This window comes from Momordica charantia (assembly GCF_013281855.1).
Source record: "Momordica charantia cultivar OHB3-1 chromosome 1 unlocalized genomic scaffold, Mcharantia_2.0 BLBB01000001.1, whole genome shotgun sequence".
NCBI lineage: Eukaryota > Viridiplantae > Streptophyta > Magnoliopsida > Cucurbitales > Cucurbitaceae > Momordica > Momordica charantia.
The window spans coordinates 22,916,264-22,942,570 of NW_028275157.1; the positions used below are offsets into that span (position 1 = coordinate 22,916,264).

Below are 26,307 nucleotides of genomic sequence, written 5' to 3' on the forward strand. Positions count from 1 at the left end.
GGAAAACAGAGGAATTAGAAAAAGGTTTAAAAGGGAAAAAGCGATTAAAAGAGCAGAATTTCTTTGCGAAAAGCAAATCGCAAACTTTGACTATATCTTATATTACCGGAAATGGAGGTCAGGCACGAAAAAAGCAAAGATTTAAAGCGCAGGAAACAAAGGAAAAAGAAAAGGAAACCAAAGCTATTGCCATTGCCATCGTACAGCACCGAGACCTGTCAAGAATATAAGTTCACATCACTTGCAGTTACAGAGGAGATAAGTACAGGTACGAAACAGAACCCCATCAACAACTTAATAATACTCTCTGATTTTCCATTGAAATGAAATGATTCTGCTTCAAATTGAAGAAAGGGTACTCCTCGAGGCTCAAGCTGAACTTAATAATATGGTTTTAAGAATATTTAGGTGGCGCCATCAGCCTCAGGCTGAGGCTGGAGGTGATATTATTACAAATATTTGTGAAGTCTACGCTTGTAGAGTGATTGATGCCTGCTTCAGCTGCGATCAAACCATGGACCCTACACTACACTAAACCCAAATTTAATCATTTGGATTACTGGTCTTTTGTTTTTTCTCACTAATCTTCATGCACAGCACAGATCTTCCAAGCTTAAACACAACTGCCCTGGCCCCTTTCACTGAGCCTCGGACCCATTTATAATATCAATATGTCAAACCAATTGGAAAGCTTTGGTTTTTGTTTTGTATGTGTGTCAATCCCAATAATTACCCCCTCTTTAATTAATACACTTGACTTGAGAATATGTAGAGCCAAAAAAGGACAAGGCATAGAGCCATACCAAAAATAGTTATTTTTATCATGTGATGAGTGAGAATGAACTGAAACAGAAAAGATTTTAAGAAAAGAAGAGAATTAACGAAAGCTGTATTCTTGACATCTTGTCACCTCACCATCTTCTTTCGGCTCCCTTTGCAACGTCTTCATTTGGGTCCCATAAAAATACAGAAATCAATATTTTAATTTTGTCTGAGTAACGAAACGATCAAATGGCTAATCGAATGTTCTCTCTCTTATTCTTTTTTTTTTTCATTTTGTTAATGGTTATAGAAAGGACAGTCATATTATATAATTTGCCTTCTAAAATGATCATGATACTGTGACTATTTGGGGGTAGAAAAAGGGTAATGGAGTGAAGGAGAGGGAATTAATATGCAAAGTGAAAAATGAGGAGTCTTCATTAAGAGGGTTGTCGATGGGCAAATGGGTCCTGTTTGCTCCATGTTTCCGACACAAATGAGACAAAATTAGTGCATTAAACTCAGCTAACTTTCAATGGCGGACAGGACAATGTTTGCTTCTTCTCTTAACCATCAATCATGCATTCTACCAAAGGTCCAGCATTCGTTTTAATATTTCCCATTACTCAAATTTCCAAGTTTGATTACTCCTAATCAATAAGGTTACCAATTTTTTAGTTTTGCTTTTTGAATTTTGAATTTTCTTTTCTGGCATGCAAAAAGATCGGGGCCCAAGATTTTGTAGCCGTCTATTGCCGGAATATAGTGTCACTTTTCTCTTTAAAAAACTATTGGGGCATTTAATGATTATAATGAAGGCATTAAGCATGCTTCAATCGATCGGTTCCATCAATATATATTAACATGCAGATCTATAACTATAACCAGCAGAAAGTTATAATATTGGGTCAATTCTGGCCTTTCCCTGTTTAGCTTCGTGGTTTTTTCTTCCCTGGTCAATCACCTTTTTGTTTTCCCTCTCGATTCTAAAATAGCCGTTGCCATAAAGATGACAATAAAAAATGGCTAGAAGAAGACAATATATTTAAAAAAATTACACAGATTTTAGAGAGAGACGAAGAAAAAAAAAGGAATAGAGAAAAAATCTACTGTGATCAAGATTTGGAATGTGTCATGGTCATATGTATTGTGTGCGCAATAACATAATGAACTCTAAACCACACTATCAATCTCTTCTTTCAATCTCTCTATTTTTAATGTTGATGTTGATTTTTGGTTTGAGAAGTTGCTCGAGGTGTTGATGTTGATTTTTGGTTTGAGAAGTTGCTCGAGGAGACCCGCTCCACGTCAACATTTCCCAAATTTTGCAAGTTGAATAAAGAGCAAGAGTGGGATGAAGTTGGCCCTGGTGTAGTCACCTCCCAATGCTTAAGCCAAATCAAAGCTATGCTTGCAGTCGAGCCAAGTTAAGCGGATTTTCGCATACCTTGATAGCAAGCGTAAAGCATCCTATTTAATGCATTTTTCATACTCATTACTTCAATGTATTTGCAGGCTTAGCTCATCACCCTGTCATCGTGAGGCATCTAGCTATTCGAATAACAATAATCTGTCACAAGATGAGTTCTCACACTTACTGGGTAGGAAGGTACACTCATCCACTCTCTTTAGGCAAGCAAGGTAATAATATCCTCTCCTCATGCTCTACTTTGGAGGTATACCTCGCTCTGAGGGAGATACACTTCAGCCCGAAACAACTAATACAGAATTAAAAATTTCTTACTTAGAAATCATAATGCTGACTTTTGAGTTACATTATCCCTAGCAGTATTATTGAGTATTCAAAAAGTAGTGGGAATAAGACACAAATGACAGCAGGTGTCCAAAGTGGAAGCGAAGCCAGGCAAGTCGGCCTGGGGATGGAAAAGGGGTTCATATTTGCAATCAACAATTGGGAAGAGTGGTGGACAGAGAGTGACTGCTGAAGCTTTTGAGGGCTGGCAAAGCACATTGGTAGGCCTATTCCTATTCCTGTTCCTATTCCTATTCCTATTCTAATTCCAAGTGCTTCTGCTCTCTCTGCTTTACCAGTGGGCCTTCAACTCACCTCAAAAGACTCAATGGATACATAGACTTCCACTTCTCCTTCTACTTGCTATACTAATTTAGACTACAAGAAATAATTTCGCTTCATGCATAACCACTTCTCCTTTGCCCTTGATGAGCAGTGGTTGCATTGCAGTTTACAAAGTAGAGAGCTGTTTAAGATACTTACGGTTGGAGTAGAGAGAAGCAGTCAGGAACCATCCGTGACTTTATTCAAGTAGAAAATACATTTGCTAAATGAGAACTTGTTTGAATTATCAAAATAAAGATTTGATCACAATAACAATGGAGGATAATAAAACATCAAATGTTGTATTTACAATAACAATGTGAAAGCCATCGATTTCATTAGCAATAAACTTTGGAAACTACAGAACAGAAAACCGTATCAGCTTATCTTGATGTTAGTCCTTCCAAGGATACCTTTGCAAGTTAGAAATGAAGAAAAGAAACCCAACCCCAGAAACTATAATTACCCTATGAAGAAAGGTTAGTCAAAAAGTCCCTACGAAATGTCAGTTTTCAACAAGAACCCTCCTGCATCTTGGCAGTTAATTAAGGTATCTCCATCCGGAAATGAAGGAATTTGTGATGATTGAAATTAGGTGTTGTATCCCCATCCCCAAGGCAAGATTACCTATCATGGTGTAAGAACATTACTGGATCTCAAGCTTCACAGCATTATACAGTGATCCCAGCCTTAATCAAGCTGGCAACTTAAGCTTCGCATTGTTTCTCCAGCTGCAAAAGAAAGTTTGGAACTTATCACTTGATATGACATGGCAGTTTAAAGCAAAACCAAAATAATACCCTGCATAGGAGTTTTATTCAATCACCTAATGTAGTAGTAGTAAAAGAAATCAGCATATAAAGCAGTCTGAACCAGGCCAGAGACGCAAGCTACAAGAAATGAAACACCATGTAAGACAATAAAAGATAACAAGCAATTAAAAGTTCCAGTGTGACTGAAGACCAATAGCAAACGTACCTATCCACCGGCTGAAATGTATGTCTGTGAAGTATCGGTAGATCCAGTTGAGGATGTACAACGCACGATAGGCTCTGCAGATTGACTTTAGTTACAATCAGAAGAACTATAATTACAAAACAAGTAGGAGAGGGTACACCAAGCAGAAGCTAGGAACTAAGCTAGGATAAGGACTTCTTCTTCCCAAGAAGATCAATGAGAATGTTATTAATGACTTCTATCCTATTAGTGGGACAAATTCCATGTACAAAATGCTTATGGAAGCCTTCCTGATGACAAAAATGCTGGTAAGATACCAAAACGAATATATACAAATTTTCAGAAAGAAAAAATTGGATGCACAACGCTTGGTTGCTTTTTCCAATGACACTGAACATGTAGAACTTTTAGTACACCATCCGAAATAGGTATCATCATCATGCTTCGAAAAGTGTTTAATACCTTATTGGAATCAGCTTAAAGAAACTCTATAAATTTTCATGTCAGCAATTGATACAAATCCTAGACCACGTGAAAACAAGAACCCACTTATATATGTTAAATCTATGGAAATTTATTGGGTCACAGCTGTAAATGATGCAATTACATCGAATACGAACAGCAGAAATGGAAAAAGAATCAGTGATCATATTCTTTTAAAAAAATGATGAAGTTCAAAGAAAGAAAGTAACTCTTCAATAAAGCATCACCAATAATAAAGGAAATATACAAACCCAAGAAAGAAGACATAATGGCCGGTTAAATTGTCCACATTTCCACTTCGTTGCAATAAAACTAATTGAGGAAGAATTGCTATGGCCTCCAAGTATATTGAAAATGCCCAAAAAATCTGGAGCAGAAAAAACTCAACAATGTCATTTTATATTGCATCATATTCTCACTAATTAATATAGAACACAGGAAACGGAAATCAGATCACAGTAATAATGTGGATTTTTTATACAATAATAAAATGACAAGCATTCCTAACGGACTAGTATAGACAAAAGACAAAGTCAGCGTGCCTTTGAAGGATAAATAGGGAACAAAAGATAAAACTACATTACAAAATTTTGTTTCAACACTGCGGTATCTGTTAGGACCTCTTCCAATTTTCTTTCAAGGGACGTGGATAGTTCATGAGAATAAATAAGATGCATTCATACTTGGGCCTGGTCTGGGTCGTAAATCCAATGAATCATGACAGCAAACTGCTCGCGGTCTTTTTTCTCATGATAATTCCAGTAATGCTATAGTGTGCTTGTGCAGGCTTGCACAAATCCAATTCTATGAACTTTTACAGTTATGTGAACAAATTATCACCTTGGTTTTAAATTCACATGCAAGACGCCTAATGAGGATGAAACCGAGAAAAGATGAACCGGTGAAGCTATCAAGTATCGAAAGGATAATTATGTAAATTAACAATGCCTCACCTCAAACAATCAAATGCGGACTATGAATATATACTAACAATGTCTCACCTCTTTAAACGCAAACTTCTCATACAATAAAAGGGCGAGAATGAAACTTGCAGCAACAAGAAAATAATGACGAAAAGTGTCAAGATCTTTATCGTATGACCGCCTCACGATTGGATGCACCCGCATGCACCAAACAATTGCCAGAGAACTTGCTATAAAGATCAGCTTCATCACAGTATTATAGATAGATATGAAGCCCGTGAATAGATCCAAGTACCGAGTCAGAAAAACGAGGGCATACAGCTCCTGAGTCTTGAGTGAAATTCCTTCAAAATATAAATTTTAAAAATCAGCTCCGCGTTAATATTCCAAATTAGCAAAATCAGCTCCACTACACCGCGCCCAATGGAAGAAGGTATATCCATCTATATCCGGCCCATAAAATCAACTCGGTAAAGTATCAATCTTTAACCTATTTGTCCCGAAAACTAAGAAGAAGAAAGAAAAAGAAAACCCTAATCCTCCAACCATCGGTACAAAAAAAGTACCAAAACTTTACAAAAAAAAAGTTCAATCAAAATTCAATTGACCAATTATGACACCATCTGGGAGCTGAACTGACTAAAACTCCGCTTCAAGGAGTCCATATCAGAATCTCATTACCAATTCTCTTCCAGTGGGATCCACCATTGAGGCATAAAAACAACAGAATAAACCGGCACCCACACTCTCGTTTTCAATTTCATTGTGCCCTATCTTCCTCGTTAAAGCCAAAACTAAACAGAAGACGAAGGAAAAGACAAGGGGAGGTGATAATTACCGGAGCAGGATTTGGTAGCGTAGATTTTGAGGAGAAGAACTAAAATACTGATCAAGTGAGTCATATCGCCGGCGAACCTGAAAATATTCATGGTTTCTGAGCGAAGAAAACGATTCCCACCTAGATTTTCGGCAAGAGGGGGAGCGCGGAAGCTGGGGAGACGAGAGGAGGGAAATTGGAAACGCAGAGGACTTTGAACGGAACGGAAGAGAAAACAAACGTGGCAATTGGAAACGTCCTCTGCCTCCACGATGTCCTGTCATTTTGACCACATCACTATAAGTCTATATCTCTTGACTTTTTACATTTGTGTATTTCTAAATTATATATACACAGTCATTAAATTTTGCATTATATTTCCCCCCTGCCAGAATGGGCAGTTGGGTTCTGACGTTTGATCATAGGCGCAGGCCCAAGCCCAACCCGAGCTAAAAGCCCAGTCGGTCATGGGTTGGGTTCGGCCCATCCAATTTGAAAAGGCGGCCGAAAAAGTAAAATATTGGAAAAATGAAAAGGGAGGAAAATAGAGAGGGATAAAAAAGTAAATGAGTTTGACAAAATTAAAAAACGTTAGATTTGCATTGTGTGCATCATCCAAGAAAATCATTCCCTAGATTCTCCAAAACTTTTATGATTTGAAAAGATAACTCCCGCCCTAAACTTTGAAGTTTGAAGCAGCCGCAAAGGTTGGTATTGGCACGTGAAAGCCTTCAATTTCAATGGCTGCCTACCAAACTCAATTAATTTAATCACATTACAATGAAAAATTTTGAGTTTCTGTTCATCCCAAAAAGGAAGAAGGAAAAGAAAACCACATACCCATGGCCTTGTCTCTTGGGAACTAGACACCTTTCAACTTTCCCAATCCACTTGAATCATAGCCTCCACTCCTCCTACAAAAAAATTTACTTAATTAAATCACCTAGGCTGACACAATTGCACTTGTTGCTTCTTTTCACTAATTTGACCGTGGGGTGCTGTTCTAATCATTTGCATAGTGAAGTGAACGATGTTAATTATATGTAAGTTTTGTTTATTGAGGGCTGTTCCACCTTGCTTTTTAGGTGATGATTTCAACAATACTTGGATCCTATATTACTGGCTAGGTAAGCTAACTCTGTGGCGTGGTTAGTCAAAGATTTGTTGTTGAAAATTTCAAAGAGGGGGTTTGAGGTGATTTCACACCCAATGTTGACGTCTAGTCAGCAAGATAGCTTGAACCTTTACAGAGGTTCAGAGTCGAACTACTAGAGATGATCAAAACTCATGTACCGACCAACAACTTATACATCGGTCACTTGAGTTATCAATCGAGTCGAACTATGTTAACTTCTGCAAGTACAAACTTCTAATAGAATCCAAAACAACAAGTCGTGACTCTCTGAGCTGTTGGAAGCTTGTCGGATGTTCTATTGAAAGTCTCACCTATAAATAGAGACCTCTTACTTCATTTTTAGGTACGTGAAACTATATTTTCTCCCAAATATAGATTAGTCAGCTACTAACTTGGGCGTTTAAATGCTAATTCTATTTTGCAGGTCTCTCACTTGCATTCGACCTCAACTCACTCAAGAAGTTAGTTCGTGTCGATCTTTGCTGACTTTGTCAGTTTCTTCATCAACCAATGGATGTAGTTTATAACTTTTTATAATTCATAATTCCCCTGGCGCTGCCATCATCTTTTTTTATTGTGAATTAAATAAAACATTCCCGCCTCCATTGCCTAGCCTAGACCCAACTTAACCCAGGTGGGTCAATTGGTGGGCATTGAGATTCTCAGTTTGGCTCGTAAACAAAACAAAAAAAAAAGAATGAAAAATTTGGCAAATTAAGGCAAGCTGTAACTGCAAATGCAAAGAGATGGTGTGGACTGTGGAGAAAAAGCCCCACAGTAATAACTTCTCTCATATTAAGCCCAACAATAAATGGCGTGATTCTCTGTTGGTGTGTGTGCCCTATATATATCTATATATATATAATAAGAGGGAATAAAGAGAGAGAGAGGGCATAAGACAAGAGACATGTGATGGTCTGAGTTGAGATTTTGATGGGTTTCACAGAGAATCCAATAAGGTACATATCAATAAAAATGTACTATACCATAATATATAAATTCTAAAATATAAATATATGTGGAGACAAAGGAATCCAGACTGTAAGCCCTTGCTGCCTCTGCTCAATTGCAATTTTTATATCTGATATGAAATTAATAGGATTTTTGTTCTCTTTTTCTATTGTTTTGTTGGTTTCTGTTTTTTAAAAGACCTACTTGCTAGCCGATTCTATTATAAGATTAGTGAGTGAATTAACGTAAATTAAAAGTTTAGGACGAAGATTAATACAACTTGTCATATGTAAGGTTTCTTTTATTAATATTTTCAAACCTATTCATTTTAAATAAGATGATGTTTGAACTTAGTCCTTAACTATGTTTTAGTATTGTCATTCTTAAATTTTTAAATTTCTTGTTCTCATTTGGTGTAAAATATATAAATTTGGTTATATTATAAATTTTGTCTTTGAACTTTAAATGTAGTGTCTTTTATATCCTTGTGCTCTAAAAATTTATAATAGATCATTAAACTTTTAAAATTATGTCTATATTTTTAGAAAATTCCTAACAAATCCTTGAAATTTTAATTTAGTATCTAATGTAGGTCTATATTGCTAACTAATGCTTATCTCACATACTAAATATATTATTTTTTTAAAGGTTAGTTGGTAGTTTCTGGCAATTAGTGGGGCGAGTATTAAGTCTATGAAGTTTAAGGCATTAATCTATTATTACAAAAAAAGAAAAAAAAATTCATGTACCAATTAAAATATTTTTAAAGTATTTGGATAGATTAAACTCTTAAATTTCGTGGAACTATTAGAAAATATTTATAGACTTTCATAAATTTTTTTAATATAGACGTCATCGCAAAAGTTTATCGACGAAATCCATAATTTAACAAAATTTTATCTTTTTATTTGTCACTATTAAAAAATTGACAACTATTTGTTATGTTCTTTCTCTCTTGCTCTTGCTCTTGCTCTGTGTGTATTAATCTTGTAGTCGTAAACTCCAACACTCCCACATGACATTAAGAGGATGGAAAAAAATAAGGGAATGATATTGTAAGAAAAAGCATGGAAAGGAAAGGCAATGGTAGTGGACAGGGTTTGTTTGTTTGATGTATTTGGTTTGGGGGAATCCCATGGGCCAGCCTTCCCCTTTTGCCGTACGTAATATTCCTTTGTAATTCTCACTAATTTTCACTTTTGAGAACTAACCACTCTTCACACATCCAATTTTATGATCAAATTCCAATAACACTTTTAGCTAATGACTGCATATGGATGCATACAATAGTCTTATTAAGCCTTGATTTATTCTCGAAACGAGCTAGCATATATATCTCCAACCAAAAAATTGTGAGTTTGATCTCTCACCCCCATACGTTATACTAAAAAACTATTGATTTTTCTAACATTGTTATTAAATTATGAGTGCTCGTTGAATAAAATGATACGTTTTAGATAATGTCAAAAGTCATTTAGGTGCCATTTGTTTTTAGGGATCTTTGATGTTCGGTATTTTGGAGGTTTGGAAATACAAATGTCCAATATATGTAGATAGTCATGTTTTTTTTTTTTAAATAAAATTTTATAATGATGTTTTACATGATTTCTACTTGGAAATCTTAAAACTGTACCTACCCAGTCTCAAAAATCCTTACAAATATTCATATAATTTACATTGACTTTTATGTATTTTGTTAATTTAACGATTTGGTTTTTATTTAATTTATATTAAAGTTGAATCTTATTACGGAGAATACATTCATTTATGTTAATTTGAAATCTTGGTAAAATATTAAATATCAACTATAGATTCCAATAATATCTAAACTTGAACTTTTTTTCTCAAAAAGAAAATTATATAACTAATGACATTTGCCAATGGTTAAAGGCACTTTTTAATTTAATTGTTTGTATTTAGCTACAATTTATAGTATTGTTCATAAAAGCCGCCAACTAACACTTCAAGTGTTTCAATCAACTAGTTTTTAGCTCAAACACTTCATCCATGAAAAATGGATACAATTTTTGGCTGCTACTTAGTATTGACAATACGTCTGAAAAATATTTAAAAATAGAAAATTTAGATATTTATACCGTGTCGACTGGTGGGGGCAACTATCACGATGGGAAGTTCTTAAGACTATTCTTTTGACTTCTTGACTTTTCAATCTCTAATAATTACACGTTCAACTCAAATTATTTCTTCTAATGACACTCTAATACATAAATTTTTTTCAATAACTTTATTTCAATATTCAACCTACTTTTTCTATCTAACTTTAATCTACGCGTATTTTCTCACTAACAACTCTTCACACAATTTTTTTCCCTTGCTATTTTGTTTATTATGCCCACTTTCTAATACTTATTTCAGTATAAATACTCTCTTATTAACTTTTGTCCACGTGTATATTTTTTCTTGTTAATCTTGCTTTTATACTTTAGTAATCTCTATTACTATTCTCTCACTAATCTCTCTCTACACATTTTTCTCATTTACTGCATTTTAGTGGTTGTGTTTGTAGTTTTGTATTATTTTAATTATTTGAATTTTAGTAATTTATGAATCCAATAAATATTTGTTAAGTAAATATCAGTTATTAGAAATACTTATAATCAGAAGAAACTACCAACAGAAAACATTTAAACCAGACAAAAAATATTTATCATTAAGCCTTTTTTTAAATACTTATAATAATGGAAAATTATTTTATGTTTTCTACAACTGTTTATTCTAAAATTTTGTTAAAAAAAAAAACACTATCCAGCCAGATAAGATCCCAACGTCAACAAATTGTTTTTTATTTTTAAAAATAAAAAACCGTGTTTACATTTAATTTCCAACATCTTCCACATTAAAAAAAAAAAAAAGCGTCTTCAATATCCTTGACAGAAAAAAAAGGAAGAAAAAGAAAGATTGTTTTTTCCCTCTTTTCTTGGAGATAAAAAAATATATGTTTTACCTGTACAGTTCTTGGGACCACGAAATCTCAGTTACTCATAAGAAGAAAGAATGACATTGGATTAAATTTCCATATCGTACCAAAAAAAAAGGTAAATTTTCCATACAAAATATTGAACCAATTAATTGAAGCGTCTCGTCAGTGCACACCAAGTCGACATCACCACTTCAAATTTTAATCTTGATTTTTCTTTAACCAATCACTGTCTTCATTTTAATCTTACTATTACCACTAATAAATTATTATTATTTTCAAAATCTGTTAAAGCTCAACAACCCTATTTATTACCGGAAAAAAATAGTTCAGTTGATTGGATATTTAACTCCTATCTTTAAAATAAGAAAAGTGGTGTTGGTCTTGGTTTTGGGTGTAGCTATGAAAAATTTAAAATATGAACCAACGGCATAAATTCTACGGTCAGCGTGCGATAAATGGAGTAAACGTTTTGAATACAATAATTTAAAATTTACTGAAACAGAAACATATAATTTTGTAAAATGAGTTATTGTTTTGTTTTTGGATGTATAGCCTTTCTTTTTCTCATAATTGTACGAAAGAGACGGCGGAAGAACGGGCAACCGGCAACCCCACGCCACGACACAGGTTTTTCAAACGGCCAAATTTCATTCGAATGGACCACATTCCAAAAAGCTTGCTTTTTTATTTTTTTTATTTATTTTTTTGGGAGTGGACTGGCAGTTATGCTAATTTCCCACAACCAAAAAGTAAAGAAAAACTAAAAATTCAAAAAAGCATAAAAATGAAAGTTAATTAGAAGCAACAAAAGAGAGGGGAAAAAAAAAGAAAAGAAAAAAGGGCTGTTTGTATTTGGTGTTGGGAAACGGACACACCGATTTCTTGCTGACGTGTCCTCCGCTGCAAGGGGGTGTCTGTGAATCTGGCTGCAGCAGATCTCTCCCATTGCTCGCTTCTCTGCAGTGTGTCTATGAATCGGAGTTTTCACTTTCCTGTGAAACGGAAGCTCGTGAAGTTCATGGGAAACTTGGCGAGGGATCTGGCCTTTAATACTCGAAGCGGGAGATTGGACACTGCTTTTTCCCTCCTCTGATTCAGGTGATTGCTTCTCTTTTCTTTTTTGCCTTTCCAGTTTGGCTCTGGCCTCCCCTCGTTGTTTTCTTTTATTGTATCTTCTTTCGCTGTCACCCTCGTTTTCTTCTCTACTCCCGTTTTGACAGAGACTTGCCGCATTTTTTAGGGATTTCACGGGAGTACGAATGAGGTTTTGATTCTCGCAGTTTTTGGAAACGCGGGTTCATTTGTGTTTTTTCCTGCTCGGGTTTCTGCTTGCTGAGGCTGGCTTCAGCTTGTTACAGTTTGCATTGGAGTTTTATTTTGGCCGCTTATTGGGATTCAGTTGGAATAGCATTTGATATTGCTGCTACTTCAGCTTGGATCTCGAGTGCTGAGCTTCAGGGTCAGCTCGACGCTGGTTCCCTGGGGTGGGTGATTGGAAAGTGCTTTGGTGATGGATTTTTTTTGTTTCTCCTTTTCTACTTGGCGGAAAGTCGACGAGGTTGGGAAATAATTGTTTGAAATGGGTTGGTTTAGATGGAATTTAAGCTCCTTCTTTAAAGGGAAGGAACTTTTTGCCTAAATTGTGGGATATTTGGAATTTATGTGTCGTAATTGCAAAGATTCGAGCTCTCGTTGCCTTATTGATAATGCAATATTTTTCGATTTGTTTCCTTAATTGCCAAGAAATTCCTCGCCCAAATGCATTTATGTTCTCATCATGACTAGAGCTGTCCGCGATAGAATTCTCAAGGAGGCGAATGGTGATATCGGTGATCATCTACGGAACCACATTCACTTGACAAACTGCATCCACTTGAAGAATCACATGCACAAGCACAGCCCTATCTTGGCTGACAGGTCTCTTATGAGGGACCTCATCGTCCTTCAGAGGTCGCGATCGCTCAGGGATCCTTCTGCAAGTCCTCCCTCATGGCAGTCTCCCTCAATTACCGATTTGCCAGCAAGGATAGGGGAAAATAATGCTGTGATTCGTGAAGGAAGAAGGTCAGTAGGAACTGAGAGTCGCAGGGTAGGTAGGACACTGTCAGGAAGTTCTCCACCCTTGGGAAGTTTTGCAACATCAAAAGTTGCTCCGGCTGAGGTGAATGTGGGCACTGATGGGGCCACAGCAGTTAGTGAACACAGTGTTAAGAGTGAACTCCGAGATGGTAGAAGAATTCGGAGAGAAGAGTCAAGTAGGAGGAGTGATAAAAACAGTGTTCTGGATGGGCATGAAGAATCGTCACCTGTTCAAGATGGGAATCTTCTGCTCGAGGTTATTTCTAGAAAATCGGAATCTAAAGATAGAAGGAATGAACAGAAGGATAAGCAGGTCAGGGGCTTTCAATTTAAGACACTATCGGAGCAATTGAATTCTGCTCCAATAGATACTGATGATATTGCATCTTCGAGTGCTAATGTATATGGGAGGCGATCCCTGGAGAAAACCATTGACGAACCTGAACCCAGCATCCGTGGAAACTGCAGTGGATTGAATAGGGTTAAAAGGCGAAAATTTCGAGGTACAAGGAGAAGCCGTATGGCTTTACCTTCCAGAGACACTGGGGTTCACAATGAATTGTCTGTTGCTTCTAATACATTAGCTCATGGTTCAGCTCATTCAAAGCATAAAATGGAAGAGGAAAATGAAAATTATGCCAACAAAAATGTCATTGGAGGACCTGGAAATGGGTGTGGTATGCCTTGGAATTGGTCAAGAATTCATCATAGAGGGAAAACGTTTTTAGACATGGCTGGAAGGAGTTTTTCTTGTGGCCTTTCAGATTCAATGTTAAGAAAATGCAGTCCAACTACACGTGGGAGAGGTATTTCTGACACACCCTTAGCGTCTGATCACTCAAGCTCATCTGCAAAATTTGATGCCGAGGCACTGCCTTTACTGGTTGAGGCATCTGGGTCACAGGAAAGCATTGAAAATGCTGGCTGGAAACGAGACTACTCTGGGGAATTGGGAATATTTGCTGATAATTTATTTAAACATGAAGTTGATTCTGACCTTGCTTCAGAAGCAAGGTGTAGTAACCGAAGAAGAATGAGAGGGCACCATCGTTCTAGACATCAAAATCTGACACAAAAATACATGCCACGAACATTCAGAGATTTGGTGGGACAAAATTTAGTAGCCCAAGCGCTTTCAAATGCTGTCTTGAAGAAGAAGGTTGGGTTGCTGTATGTGTTTTATGGTCCTCACGGTACAGGAAAAACATCCTGTGCTCGAATCTTTGCTAGAGCATTGAACTGCCAGTCTTTGGAACATTCCAAACCCTGTGGATTATGCAATTCTTGCATTGGATATGACGTGGGAAAGAGCAGGAATATAAGGGAAGTTGTTCCTGTCAGTAATCTCGACTTTGAGAGCATTATGGAACTACTTGACCATATGATAGCTTCTCAGCTTCCATCACAGTATACAGTGTTCATTTTTGATGATTGTGACAGCTTTTCCTCCAATTGCTGGAGTGCCATCACAAAGGTCATTGACCGAGCACCCAGACGTCTAGTTTTTGTCCTTGTCTGTTCAAGTCTTGATGTTTTACCTCATATAATCATATCCAGGTGTCAGAAATTCTTTTTTCCCAAGCTGAAGGATGCTGATGTTATCCATACTTTACAGTGGATTGCAACCCAAGAAAATTTAGAAATTGACAGAGATGCACTAAAACTTATCGCATCAAGATCTGATGGATCATTGAGGGATGCTGAAATGACTCTTGAGCAGCTGAGTTTGCTTGGACAGAGAATTTCTGTTCCTCTAATTCAGGAATTGGTGAGTTATATATTTTAATTCCAAAGAGTGCAAGAGTTAGGTTCAAACTTTTCAGAGGCTACTATTTCATGCCTTGACACTAGTGATTGAAAATTTTCTGCCTAATTTGAAGTTTGAAATGAAATTTTTGCGAGAGCGAAAGTGATCTTGGGCTGGTAATTCTTGAGTTGTTTTATTTTTTAGTTCTTGACTTGTTTGTTGTTGTAAAAGAATGCAAACCTAAATGTGTTCTTTCACCCTCATATTTGCTTTTAAGAACCCCATACGAATATTCATTCTGGTTTATTAAAAACTTGAATCTGCTACATGGTGCACGTGGAACACGCAGCTTATAATTTTAATCATCATTGTTTAGTTGCCTTACAGTCTTAATAATGTTCTTATCGTTTAAATTCTTAAACTTGAATCTGCTACATGGTGCACGTGGAACACGCATCTTATAATTTTAATCATCATTGTTTAGTTGCCTTACAGTCTTAATAATGTTCTTATTGTTTAAATTCTTATATTTCTACGTACCCAATTTCTTTCCAGGTTGGGCTCATCTCTGACGAAAAATTGGTGGATCTTCTTGACCTAGCTCTGTCTGCAGACACAGTAAACACTGTGAAAAATTTGAGATTGATAATTGAAAGTGGTGTGGAACCAATGGCCTTGATGTCACAAATTGCAACTGTAATTACCGATATTCTTGCTGGTAGTTACGATTTCAAGAAAGAAAGGCCTCGGAGGAAGTTTTTCCGACGTCAGCCATGTAAGTCAAAGAACATTTACATAATTTGTGATGACTTCGTTTTGAGTAAAATTAAATTTAGGTGGTTCATGTGCTTTCCTATTTTAAATGTGAAGGACCTTCATTAATCCAGTTCACCTGTAACTTTATTATTGAAGCATTTTTCTTTCCTTCGATGCATTATGGTTCTTGGTTCTTTTTCAAATTTAGTGTTGCTTATGTTAAGCTTTTACATCTGGAACTTTGCGCCATCTCTTGCTGCCTTTCATTGGTTTCAATTAATTAATTAACTAGTTCAAGTCTTTATTTTTTAAAATGACCACAATTGGAGTTGAACTTGCACACTAGAGGATGACGGTCTGCTTACGAAGCCAACAACCCAAGCAACATTATTATTATTATTATTTTTTCTAGTTCAAGTCTTTATCATCTATCAAACTGACGATGCACTTTCCTTTTGCGTTTTAGTATCCAAAGAAGATATGGAAAAGCTACGTCAAGCTCTGAAAACACTATCTGAAGCTGAGAAGCAATTGAGAATGTCTAATGATAAATTAACCTGGCTTACAGCTGCATTACTTCAACTTGCTCCTGATCAGCAGTATATGTTGTCCAGTTCTGCTGACACTAGCTTTAATCACAGTCCCTTAGCCTTGAATAATGTGAATGGAAGGGGTGTATCAAGGAACACTGACCAGCATGTTGAAGTACCTGGTAGTGGGAAAGGATTGTCAACAGATGTTAAGTTTTCTGGTCATTATGATTCATATGACAATAGAGTGGCCAAAGGCATTAGTTTAGACAGAAAAAAACATACTGGAGTTGGCGTGGCTCCTCAGCAGACAATTGCAAGCTCTGATGATATAATCAAGTCTAGTGGAAAGCAGGTTTCTGGTAAAACTCATAAAGACACTGAAGAAATTTGGTTGGAGGTGCTAGGAAAAATTCGGATAAATAGTATTAAAGAATTTTTGATTCAAGAAGGGAAGCTTGCATCCGTGAGTTTTGGTGCAGGTACATTTTGTTGCATCCTGTTTGCACATTTTCATGCCCCAATGGTTCACTTCATTTATCAAAAAATATTTATATTTTTCAAAAGTCAATTTTACCGTCAGTATTTGGAAGCATGTTAAAATTTTTTAATGTTAGTATTTGGAAGCGTGTTAAATTTTTTTAATGTTATTCTAACATCTGTAGCCAAGTGTTTTGACTTTTGATTATCTACTATATTTCTTTTGGCAGCACCAACAGTGCGCTTGATATTCAATTCACATCATGCAAAATCAAAAGCAGAGAAGTTGAGAGAGCAAATCTTACAAGCATTTGAATCTGCTCTTGGGTCCTCAGTGATAATTGAAATTAGATGTGAGTTGAAAAGGGAGACTACAGTTGGGAATCATTCGTCGGTTACATTACCTGCCTCCAAGAATGGTTCATTGCAGATTAGGGACTTTAATGGTTATAAGCCTCAAGCTCAGTTATTGCACTATGGCTCCAGTGAGGTTGGAAGAGGTGAAATTGTCGAAATTGATGCTTCACCAAGGGAAACCTATAATGATAAAAGAGAATCAAATGAAAGGAATTTAGAAGGTTCGCAAGGAGAAGTATCAGTCTCACGTAAGAACTCTACCATGTCATCAATTTCAGAAAGAAGGGAAGGCGGAGCTCAAAGTCAGAGTCAAAGTATTGTGAGAAGCAAAGTATCTCTGGCACATGTTATTCAGCAGGCAGAAGGATGTTCACAGCGAAGTGGATGGTCCAAACGCAAAGCTGTATCTATAGCTGAAAAACTTGAGCAGGAGAACTTGTACGTATTGCAATCTCAAAGTTTCAATTCTTCTTGTAGTATGATATTAGGTTCTTGGCAAAGCAAAAAAAAAAAAAAAGAACTCCCATGCTTTCGAGGTTCTTTGGAAAATCAAAACAGTTTTCTATTTTATAGAACAAAAGTTCTTTAAAATGTGTTTTTATTAGACCCTTTTTCTTGTTTTATTTTTTTATGTTATAGTTGACATATTTTAAATCACAAATTTATTATTCCTTCTAACATCATAGATATGAATGTTTTTACTATCACATTAATTTTTAAGAGTAATCTGATCATAATTTTGAAAGCAAAGATGTACAAAAGTCTTTCAAACAGCCTCTTACTTTGCAATCTCAGCATTCAAAAAACCTGTTCATGAAGCTTATGTCTAACTGGCCTTACTGTATAGGCTGTGGCTTTACTTGCATGAGCTTAGTCCTATAAAAGGCTACATATTTAAATTTCGTTTAGAGTGTATGCATCTAAAGCAGTGCGCTTAGCAACATGAGGTAGATTATAGGCTGTTAAAGAAAATATTTCTCATGTCAGGAAAAGATATGAAAGGTTACCGAAATTTATATAGGTTTAAGAGCATAATTCATTGAATATAGAAAACGAAATTGCATGACACACACTAAATAAGTTTACTCGAATAATGAAGTTCAGAAATATATACATGACCAAAAAGGGACCTCTAAATAATTCAGAGAGGGGTGATATTAGCCATTATAATTTACAAGCTCCTACAGTCCAATCCTATGTACAACAGAGAACTGTTAACTGTTAAGGATACAGATTCTTTTAGTTTTTCTCTCTCGCTCGTTCGGGAGTTTGTATCTTTGAACAATTTTTGTTCCTTTTCATACTTTCAATGAAAAGTTCGTATCTTGTTAAAAGAAAAACTGTTAAGGATACACCGCGTGGCTTATATGATTATATTGAAGCTAATGTGGATGCCTTTTTATTACTCAAAATTGCAAAGATATGGAAATTAGTTTCTACATGTGCTGAGTTTCTCTTTGTTAAGCATAATATATTTCCATTTTTTGTTTCTATATTTCTTTTGAAGCCGATTTTATTAATTGACCTTGATGATAAGGTTTGCTTCCTTATGTTTCACAAAATTTTATCGACTTTCAAATTTCTAAACTTCTTTCTTCTCTTCTTATTTTTAACATTTTGTGCAGGCGACTTGAACCACAATCAAGAAGCTTGTTATGTTGGAAAGCATCTAGAGTAACTCGAAGAAAGGTAGGTCAAGAAAGAGATTTAATAGAACTTATAAATGGATTTTTTCAGTCTTGATATCACAGTGTTTCTTTGAGAAAATGCACAACTCAATTTTTTTCCTCAATAGAATAGGATATTAACTCTGCTAGGATGGATGTCTTTCATTCATTTCCTTTGGTGGAAGACATCATTTTACAATTTCTCATTTCTGTTACTTATTTCAAGGCACTGATCATAGTAGAGTGAGGCCACATAACGATACAAATGTTTGTCATAAATCTCAAGAAACCATTTTCATGATTTTTTGTTCGCGGTCTTGTGTTTTGTCCTTGCTTAATGGAGATAATATATTAGAGCAATTTTGGTGTTGACTGTCATATTTCCAAAGCCATACAGTAGCATCAATGTTTTCTCAGGGAAAAGATAAATTGAGGAAAATAATATCCATCAGATGTTGTTTGGTAATAGTTGGATGATGGAGGGTATTCTATATACTAGTATCTTCCACTTTCTCTTGTCTGGGCCTGGAAATTCTAACTATTTTTTATATTCATCATATATGACAGCGTCTTTCTTATGCGTATATATCACTATTTACATAACTCAGTTTGGCTTGAGCAGGTTGATTGTCAAAACTGATCCGTTAATAAGTATTTCAAAACCATTCAGAGGAAAATGAGCTAATTATGCTAATCTCTCCATCCGTGTGATTAGTAATTTTATAGTTAAACAAGGTTTCTGTTTGATGATAATGAAGCATGTTGTATCACTTTGGTCACTTTACTGTTATTTAGCTTCAATATTGAGAACCCAACATTTTGACTAAATTTTAGAAAATTGAGCAAGAGTCCTTGTTTCTCTTTGAGGAGGTTATAATCGTATGCTCAATGCAGTTGTCCTATTTGTTGTTTATTGCTAGGACAGTCCCATGACCTTTTGCCTTTCATGACCGTTATTCCCAGGTTCTGGTTCTGTGTATAAGTTGCAGTCAATATGTGGTATTAATAATAGCAAATAATGCCTATTTTCTGTCGCTTCTGTTAAAAATGTACTTATTGACAATTTCCTGTGCAGCTCTCACGTTTAAAAATTAGAACTCGGAGGCCACAGTCATTGCTGAAACTTGTCTCCTGTGGGAAATGTCTCTCTGCTTAGTTGGCAAGGTAATAATTCCAGCCGGAAAGGAAGAAGAGGGAGAATTGTTTTGGGGATTGATTAACTTCGTTTTTTCTTTTAGTTGTATTTAGTTTTTTTTTTTTTTTTGGCCCCATGTTGATTACTAGGCTGATTTTTATCTGTGAATTCATTTTTATGAAATCTATTAATTTTTCATGGTAAAAATAGGAGAGGATTATAGAATGCAGTCCTCATTTGCTTGATCTTTGCCCCCTCAAATTCAATTTCCGCCTTGTAAGATTAGTTCTTTTGAGATTTACGATACACTTCTAACTTCACTTCCACAGTAATCAGTATCTTGAAAGCATTTAACAGAGTGACATCAGATTTCATTGAAATTGTATCTGATATTTGTATTCAAATGTTTAAGGACTTCTATTTCTAAAATCTGTGTCACTTGAATAATTGTTAGGGAATGCATGAATTTTCCCTTCCAACCTTTTTCAGACACCTCTGCAATTAGAAGAGGTCATGGAGGATTGATAGGTTACCAACTTACTTTCTGAGGCCTCGTGGATTCTTCCTTTATGCATCTAGATGTAGTAATGCATCTGAGTTACAGATCTAATTGTTGATGTCAATCTCGTATTTTTCCTTTCTACATTTGGATCTGGCAACACTGTCTGTCCACGTAGAAAGCTAATTATTGACGTAAATTTCATATTATCAGCTTTGGAGTGAGCTTGAGTCTGGAGAATTGATAGATGAAGTAAAAAAGATACTTCTGTTGATGTACAGCTAGCTTTTCTTGCCCTCGTCCCCTCCTAACAGTTTAGTGCAGGTTTCACTCTCAATCCATCTTCCTCTGGATGAGAGGCTGCTTTCCTCATCATGTCAAACTGGTGCCCCAGCTTACCCTTTAACATAATGAATGCTGAAGATGTTTTTATCTCCAGGAATCAATTAATATGATGATGCAGGAGAACGTGGGGAAGTTAGGCTTTCTTCCAGGGCATTTTCACAGAATACGCAAGTAGTTCATACTTACTCATATTTACTTTTTCCTTTGCGGAATATTAAGCTGCAATTTTGTACCTTCTATGCATGAAAACTGCTGCTTTTAGCTATATAAACAAAGCTTCTCTGCTGCTTTATACAGTTCCTGACCGTTGAAGTTCCCCTAAGTCGAAGGCCTTTAAACATCATGACTCCATTCTCCTGTTAAGTGAGGGGGAAAGAATCAGTGAACCAGAACAATTTTTCAAAATTTTCATAGTAGAATTTAAGATAACTTCCTTACTCTTTAACAATATAAAATAATAATAACAATAGTAATAACAGAGGAAGAGTGGGCACCAGAAGTTCCAACTTCCAACTTCCAACTTCCAACTTAGACTGATATGAAATTGTCTACTACCTTTTCATCTAAACTTGCCTTATTCCATAAATGCTTCTTCTCACCAACATAATATCTGTTGTTTGCTAGTTGTTTATATTTCTATTTGCTGTATTCTGTTACCCATAAAGCGAAACAGCCTAATTAGAACCAAGGTTATGATTATGAAACAGTTGAATTGAATCATTCCTCTTCATTTGCTAAACTCACTTTCTCAAAAGCTGTCTACACATAATCTGCAAGAAGCTCACAGCACTTGTTGGGTGAAGCTGAAAAGTAATGGTCAAACTGTCTCTCCATCTATATAGCCTCTGAGGCAACGTAGGTTGGACAGTTTCAACAAATGCACGTCCATTATATTGTCCACACAACCAGACTTGTACACTCCAACAGATGGAAATTCATTCATGTGGAAGCGCCCACACATGGATATTTGTCTTCTATCATTATAAATTTGTGAACAGTAACTTTATGTATTTGGAAACTCTCTCACCAACCACTCAAAGTAGCTATTAGAAACATTCTAGATCACTGTTCTTGATAGGAGAAACCCAGAGTCCAATGGAGCCACTGTCCATTTTAGGCCCAAAAAAGGTTTGTGATCTCCATGGGAAATTTACAGGTCTTTGGTTACCCAGTCAGCTTGCTGGACCACTTGCATTCGGCTTTTGACTAAAGGCAAAAGTCGGAAAATCTAGAAGCGAAGGAAAAAGCAATAAAGCAGAAAGACAGGAAACTCAATAAAATTCCATCACTAAAGCTTGACAAGGAATTCCCAAAACTAGAACCAAGGCCCTCTCCATGTTGAATGTTTGATATGTGACGTTAAATGTAGTAAAGAAACCCCATTTTTTCTCCCTGGTGTGTCTGTCCGACAGGTGTTTGTGATAATGACAGAGCCGATTCTTGTACGTTCTGTAAATTAGAGCCTATTTGCTCTAGCCAAGCCGAAAAAAATAAAGAAATGGGCTTTTTTTTTTCTTTTTCTTTTTTATTTTTGCCCCATGTTTGTTCTTTTGTTCCTAATTTCTTTCTAATTCTTTGTTAGGTTGAGAACCATCCACAAAGTGATAAAAAGTGAGCAAGTGGTCACAGGATTTATGGCGGGTCTTTCTTTTGAAAAAAATAGCAAAAAGACCAATATGAAACCCACGTTCCTACTTAACAGCTTAACTGTCTCAATAACTGCTACCATCTTCTCTCTGCCATTATCTTCTCCGGAATCACTTTCTTCTTCGATGTTCCATAGCCCAAAAACTTTTCTAACGTAAGAAACCTTTTTTTTTTGTTCCAATTGAACGGAAACCTATCTTCCTCTGTTGAAATTATGAAATGGGGTAGGAGAAAACCGCATAATCCTTCATCTTCTTCCTCCACTTCTTCTTCTTCTTCCTCTAGGCCTTCTTTTATGTCTAATATCTTGCCTGCTTCGTGGCTCTCAAAGCTCAAGCAAAAGAAAAGCAACCAAGAAGCCAGACCCAGAAAAGTAAAGGGAATTGAGAAGAGAAATTCTCCTTGCTTTCAATCACCTGATTTTGCAAATCGGACCGACTCGCCAGATCACGCAAATGGGAATCGCAGTCAATTCTGTAGAGATAATGGTGATTTTTGGAAGCTATCCTTTGGAGAAGATGATTTTGATGTCAGGAAGAGTGGAGGGATTTTGAGGTCGGTGAGGTACAACTCAGAGGACGAGCATGAGCTTCCACGTACAAGTTGTAGGAGCTGCAGATCAAAATGTACAGAATTTGAAGGAAAGGAGGAGATTCAGAATTTGGAGGACATGGTTTCGAGAATGACAAGGAGAAGGAGGAGGAGAGAGGGTCCAACCCAAGAGAAGATTTTGCGAAGGGAGAATGAAATTGAATCAAGAACTCCGAGGATCAGACACAGAGAAAATGGCAACTTCAAGAATTTGGGTAAAAAACTGGTGGAGAAGAAGGGGTTTAAACCACAGAGCGAGATAGATAAAGCAAAGGAGAGAGCAGGAAAATCAGTGGGAAAGAAAATGTTGGAGCTGCAAGAAGAATCTGGAGTTCGGACAAGTGGGAGAGACAGAACCAAATTGAAAAGTTCAAGGAAGCATCAGTATGTTCAATCCACCAAGTCAAAAAGTTTCGGTTTAGGAACTATAGAAGAAAACTGTGTATTTTCTTCTATGAAGGCAGAGGAAAGTGATGAACTTGACATGCTGGGTATTGAAATTGATTCAGACTGGGAAAGGATGAAAGGGTTGAAGATTGAAGAATTGAAGTCAAGATATGAGAGACAGAGAAAATCAATGTACTTAAGGAAGGACTCAAATGAGAAAAATCCAAAAGGCAGAAGAAAAATCAGAGTTTACTCTCCTAGAACAGCCACTAAAATTGAGATCTGCAAAATCAAAGCATTGGAAGATATGAAGAAAGCCAAGTTAAAGATGAAGAAGAAGATAAGAGAGAGCACGGTAGAGGATGAGACCGACTTGGAGAGCTTTGCAGTCGTGAAATCTTCATTCGACCCACAGCAAGACTTCCGAGACTCGATGGTTGAGATGATCATGGAGAGAAGGATCAGTAAAGCAGAAGAGCTTGAAGAACTGTTGGCTTGTTATCTCACATTGAATTCCGATCAATATCATGATCTCATCATCAAGGTATTTAGGCAAGTATGGTTCGATCTAAATCAGGCTTCTTTAGATTCTGAATTACATAAGCAATTCCCTTGTAATGAACAACTTGTTTAGCCAGTTACAGACAAATGTAGAACTTTTATCTGTTGAAAACATCTTAGTTTATAAACATTACTAGCCCTTGTTCTTTCTAATAAACTCCAAAAATGTAATGTTGAATTACTGTTTTTCTTTTACATTTCTCCATGCTCATTATTTCCTGTGCTTATGAATTAAAATTGTCCCTGGTCTCGAAGTGTAACTCCGGAATTTCATCTTTTTGTGTCCTTGATATGAGGAACGAGAGAGCTACGCTACAGAAAGTGAACCGTTCTACGAGTGTAAGACAGGATCGTCTTGAAATAGACAAACTCAGAAACCCTTTCCATTTCCTTAAGAAGCAAAGTTCTGAGTTTTTGTAATTGAAGAAGAGAAAGCTGCTGTTTCAATCCCATTGTAGAATATGGCATCTGGGGTCCAATTGAACAGACCATCTGGCTATAAACAGTGTCAAATATTTAAAACCTGGCAATCCTCAGTGAAGAAATTGGAGCCAAGTTGGGGATTTGGCTGCCAGAGTTGCCAAAACGTTAAAAGATTGCTGCTACAGACAGTAAAGGACAATAAATTGAAGCAAATGGGGGCATGGTACAAATAATTATCATTAAAGTTTGAGTAAAAAATTGAAACGTTGGTCCAATAATTGTCATAAATAAACGACTTTGTTGAAAAAACAAGCAAACCATAAACGATGTGTTGCTGCGGCGGATGTGGCTGTGGAGTTGCCTACTGCCTCAGCTTATAGAATTCCAGAGAAAAATAACAAAAAAGGAAAACTTAGGGGAAAGCTGACTAGACAATATTCATTTTAACAGTACAATAATATTTTTTCTTTATTGAAAAGACAGGACAACTAATCTCAATTTTATTATCTTCAAATAAAAGGGTAGCTAATTATTTTTCGTTAAATTAGTTCGAATCGATCCACACACCTAGATTTTGGTTTAGTTTTTTCTAATCTTGGTTTTTGTTGTGTTTTGAAAATAAATCAAAAGTCATGCCAGTTTTAGATGACTTGAAAATGGAATTCTATTGGAGAGAGAATTGTCCTCTATAAAAATTTGAACCATAATTTTGTGTATGAAATTTTAATTTATGTACTTTTGCATGAAATTATGTAAACATTGTTTTTCTGTCCGAAAAACTTAATTCATGATTAATATTTTTTTTGTACAACAACTAAATGTTTAATGAAGGAACAAGTTTGAAAAAAAAAAAAATATATATATATATATATATATATATATTATGGTGTATATATCATCTTGGAATCACAATTTTTTTTTAATTTTAATTAGCTCATCACCACATCAAGAAAATTTTTTTAAAAATTAATATAATTTTCAAAATTCCATTAAAAGATGTAGTCTGCAAAATACTTCTGAGATATACAACACTGGAAAAAAAATCCTGAAAATTTACAACCACGAGGGGAGAAAAAAGAAACCCAAAACGGATCCTCCCTCTCCACTTATAAGAAAGATTCTGCTTGGGAATAAGGAGATCAGCTCTGTCAAATTGATCTTCATCAGCATCCTCAAAAATTTCACTGCAAGTTTTGAAACAAACAAAACAAATAACTCTGTTTCGAGACAAACAGGGCCCTGGGATTGTCCTGCAAACTGCAACAGCAAAAAAACCATTTCTTCTGAAGGATACAACTGCAAACTTGCTCTTTCTTTTCTCAAAATATATATGACCAAACTGATTAAAGAAGGTGACATTAAACATAAAGCAAGCATGGGATTCATGACCTGAAAGAAAAACAGAAACAACACATATATGAGAAGAAATTTTAAGTGGGTAAAAGTAGCTATTCTCTCTTCCTTTGCTTACACTTGAATCCAGTATAACCATGACAACAAGTGATTCCATAGCTTGTACCAGTAGCCACTTCTGCAACTTTGTAAGGATTCTACTAAAGGCTTTTGAGGTTATGATACAGCAACAGCTCCTGATGAAGGGAGATTTTCAAGAACAGCAGTTGCAGATTGTTGTGCATTCAAAATTACCTATGATGCCATTAATTACTATTGTTGTACTTCTTCGGGGGGGGGGGGGGGGGGGGGGGGGGGGGGTGGTGGTGTGATAGTCTGAAGCCATAATTCTACAAATATCAGCAATCATGATAGTTCCTGGTCAAATCTCTTCCAGTGATTTGGCACAAAGCTACAGTATTTTTAACATGGGGGATTTAAAGAGTAAACCTGCCAAGTATCGAAGATAAATAAACCTAATTTTGTCCCTGTAGTTGGGACCACATTAGTTTGTATCTGAATCTGTCACCAGAGTTTGTACAAGTCAAACCACATTAATAACATCCATGATGAAAGATTAGAGTGTATATACCTATCGAATAAGTCAAAACTGATATTAAATTGATAAATCCACAATATAAGAAACTCCAAACATCATATCCTTT

At 36.0% G+C, this 26,307-nt stretch overlaps 3 protein-coding genes across 4 annotated transcripts; 2 read left to right on the forward strand and 1 right to left on the reverse strand.

Annotated features, from left to right (window-relative positions):
- Nucleotides 1-3,122: 3,122 nt before the first annotated feature.
- ERD2 (ER lumen protein retaining receptor family protein) lies at nucleotides 3,123-6,328 on the reverse strand. Its single transcript, XM_022286647.2, has 6 exons — nucleotides 6,041-6,328; nucleotides 5,281-5,546; nucleotides 4,531-4,646; nucleotides 3,818-3,891; nucleotides 3,666-3,729; nucleotides 3,123-3,570 (listed from the first exon to the last, which is right to left on the reverse strand). Exons 1-6 carry the CDS (start codon nucleotides 6,129-6,131, stop codon nucleotides 3,534-3,536), a joined length of 648 nt encoding a protein of 215 aa, XP_022142339.1. The 5' UTR covers nucleotides 6,132-6,328; the 3' UTR covers nucleotides 3,123-3,533.
- Nucleotides 6,329-11,901: 5,573 nt separating this feature from the next.
- On the forward strand, nucleotides 11,902-20,044 carry LOC111012328 (AAA-type ATPase family protein). 2 transcript variants are annotated; one of them, XM_022286435.2, is made up of 7 exons: nucleotides 11,902-12,144; nucleotides 12,287-14,893; nucleotides 15,428-15,647; nucleotides 16,095-16,640; nucleotides 16,869-17,433; nucleotides 18,621-18,684; nucleotides 19,738-20,044. In XM_022286435.2, exons 2-7 carry the CDS (start codon nucleotides 12,824-12,826, stop codon nucleotides 19,816-19,818), a joined length of 3,546 nt encoding a protein of 1,181 aa, XP_022142127.1. In that variant the 5' UTR covers nucleotides 11,902-12,144; nucleotides 12,287-12,823; the 3' UTR covers nucleotides 19,819-20,044. The 2 variants fall into 2 exon arrangements, with proteins under 2 accessions (XP_022142127.1, XP_087977582.1); XM_088121456.1 differs by lacking the exon at nucleotides 11,902-12,144 and having other exon boundaries at nucleotides 12,267-14,893.
- Nucleotides 20,045-20,709: 665 nt separating this feature from the next.
- OFP5 (ovate family protein 5) lies at nucleotides 20,710-24,024 on the forward strand. Its single transcript, XM_022286565.2, has one exon. The coding sequence runs from the start codon at nucleotides 22,503-22,505 to the stop codon at nucleotides 23,898-23,900; it is 1,398 nt and encodes a 465-aa protein (XP_022142257.1). The 5' UTR covers nucleotides 20,710-22,502; the 3' UTR covers nucleotides 23,901-24,024.
- The last annotated feature ends 2,283 nt before the right edge of the window (nucleotides 24,025-26,307 follow it).

Coding starts and splice junctions, on each gene's coding strand:
- OFP5 (XM_022286565.2), top strand. CDS start 22,503: ATGAAATGGGGTAGGAGAAAACCGCATAATCCTTCATCTTCTTCCTCC.
- LOC111012328 (XM_022286435.2), top strand. CDS start 12,824: ATGACTAGAGCTGTCCGCGATAGAATTCTCAAGGAGGCGAATGGTGAT. Junction 16,641..16,868: donor ATCCGTGAGTTTTGGTGCAG/GTACATTTTGTT, acceptor TTCTTTTGGCAG/CACCAACAGTGCGCTTGATA. Junction 17,434..18,620: donor AAACTTGAGCAGGAGAACTT/GTACGTATTGCA, acceptor CATTTTGTGCAG/GCGACTTGAACCACAATCAA.
- ERD2 (XM_022286647.2), bottom strand. CDS start 6,131: ATGAATATTTTCAGGTTCGCCGGCGATATGACTCACTTGATCAGTATT. Junction 3,730..3,817: donor ACATTTCAGCCGGTGGATAG/GTACGTTTGCTA, acceptor CATTTCTTGTAG/CTTGCGTCTCTGGCCTGGTT. Junction 3,571..3,665: donor TTTTACTACTACTACATTAG/GTGATTGAATAA, acceptor TTTCTTTTGCAG/CTGGAGAAACAATGCGAAGC.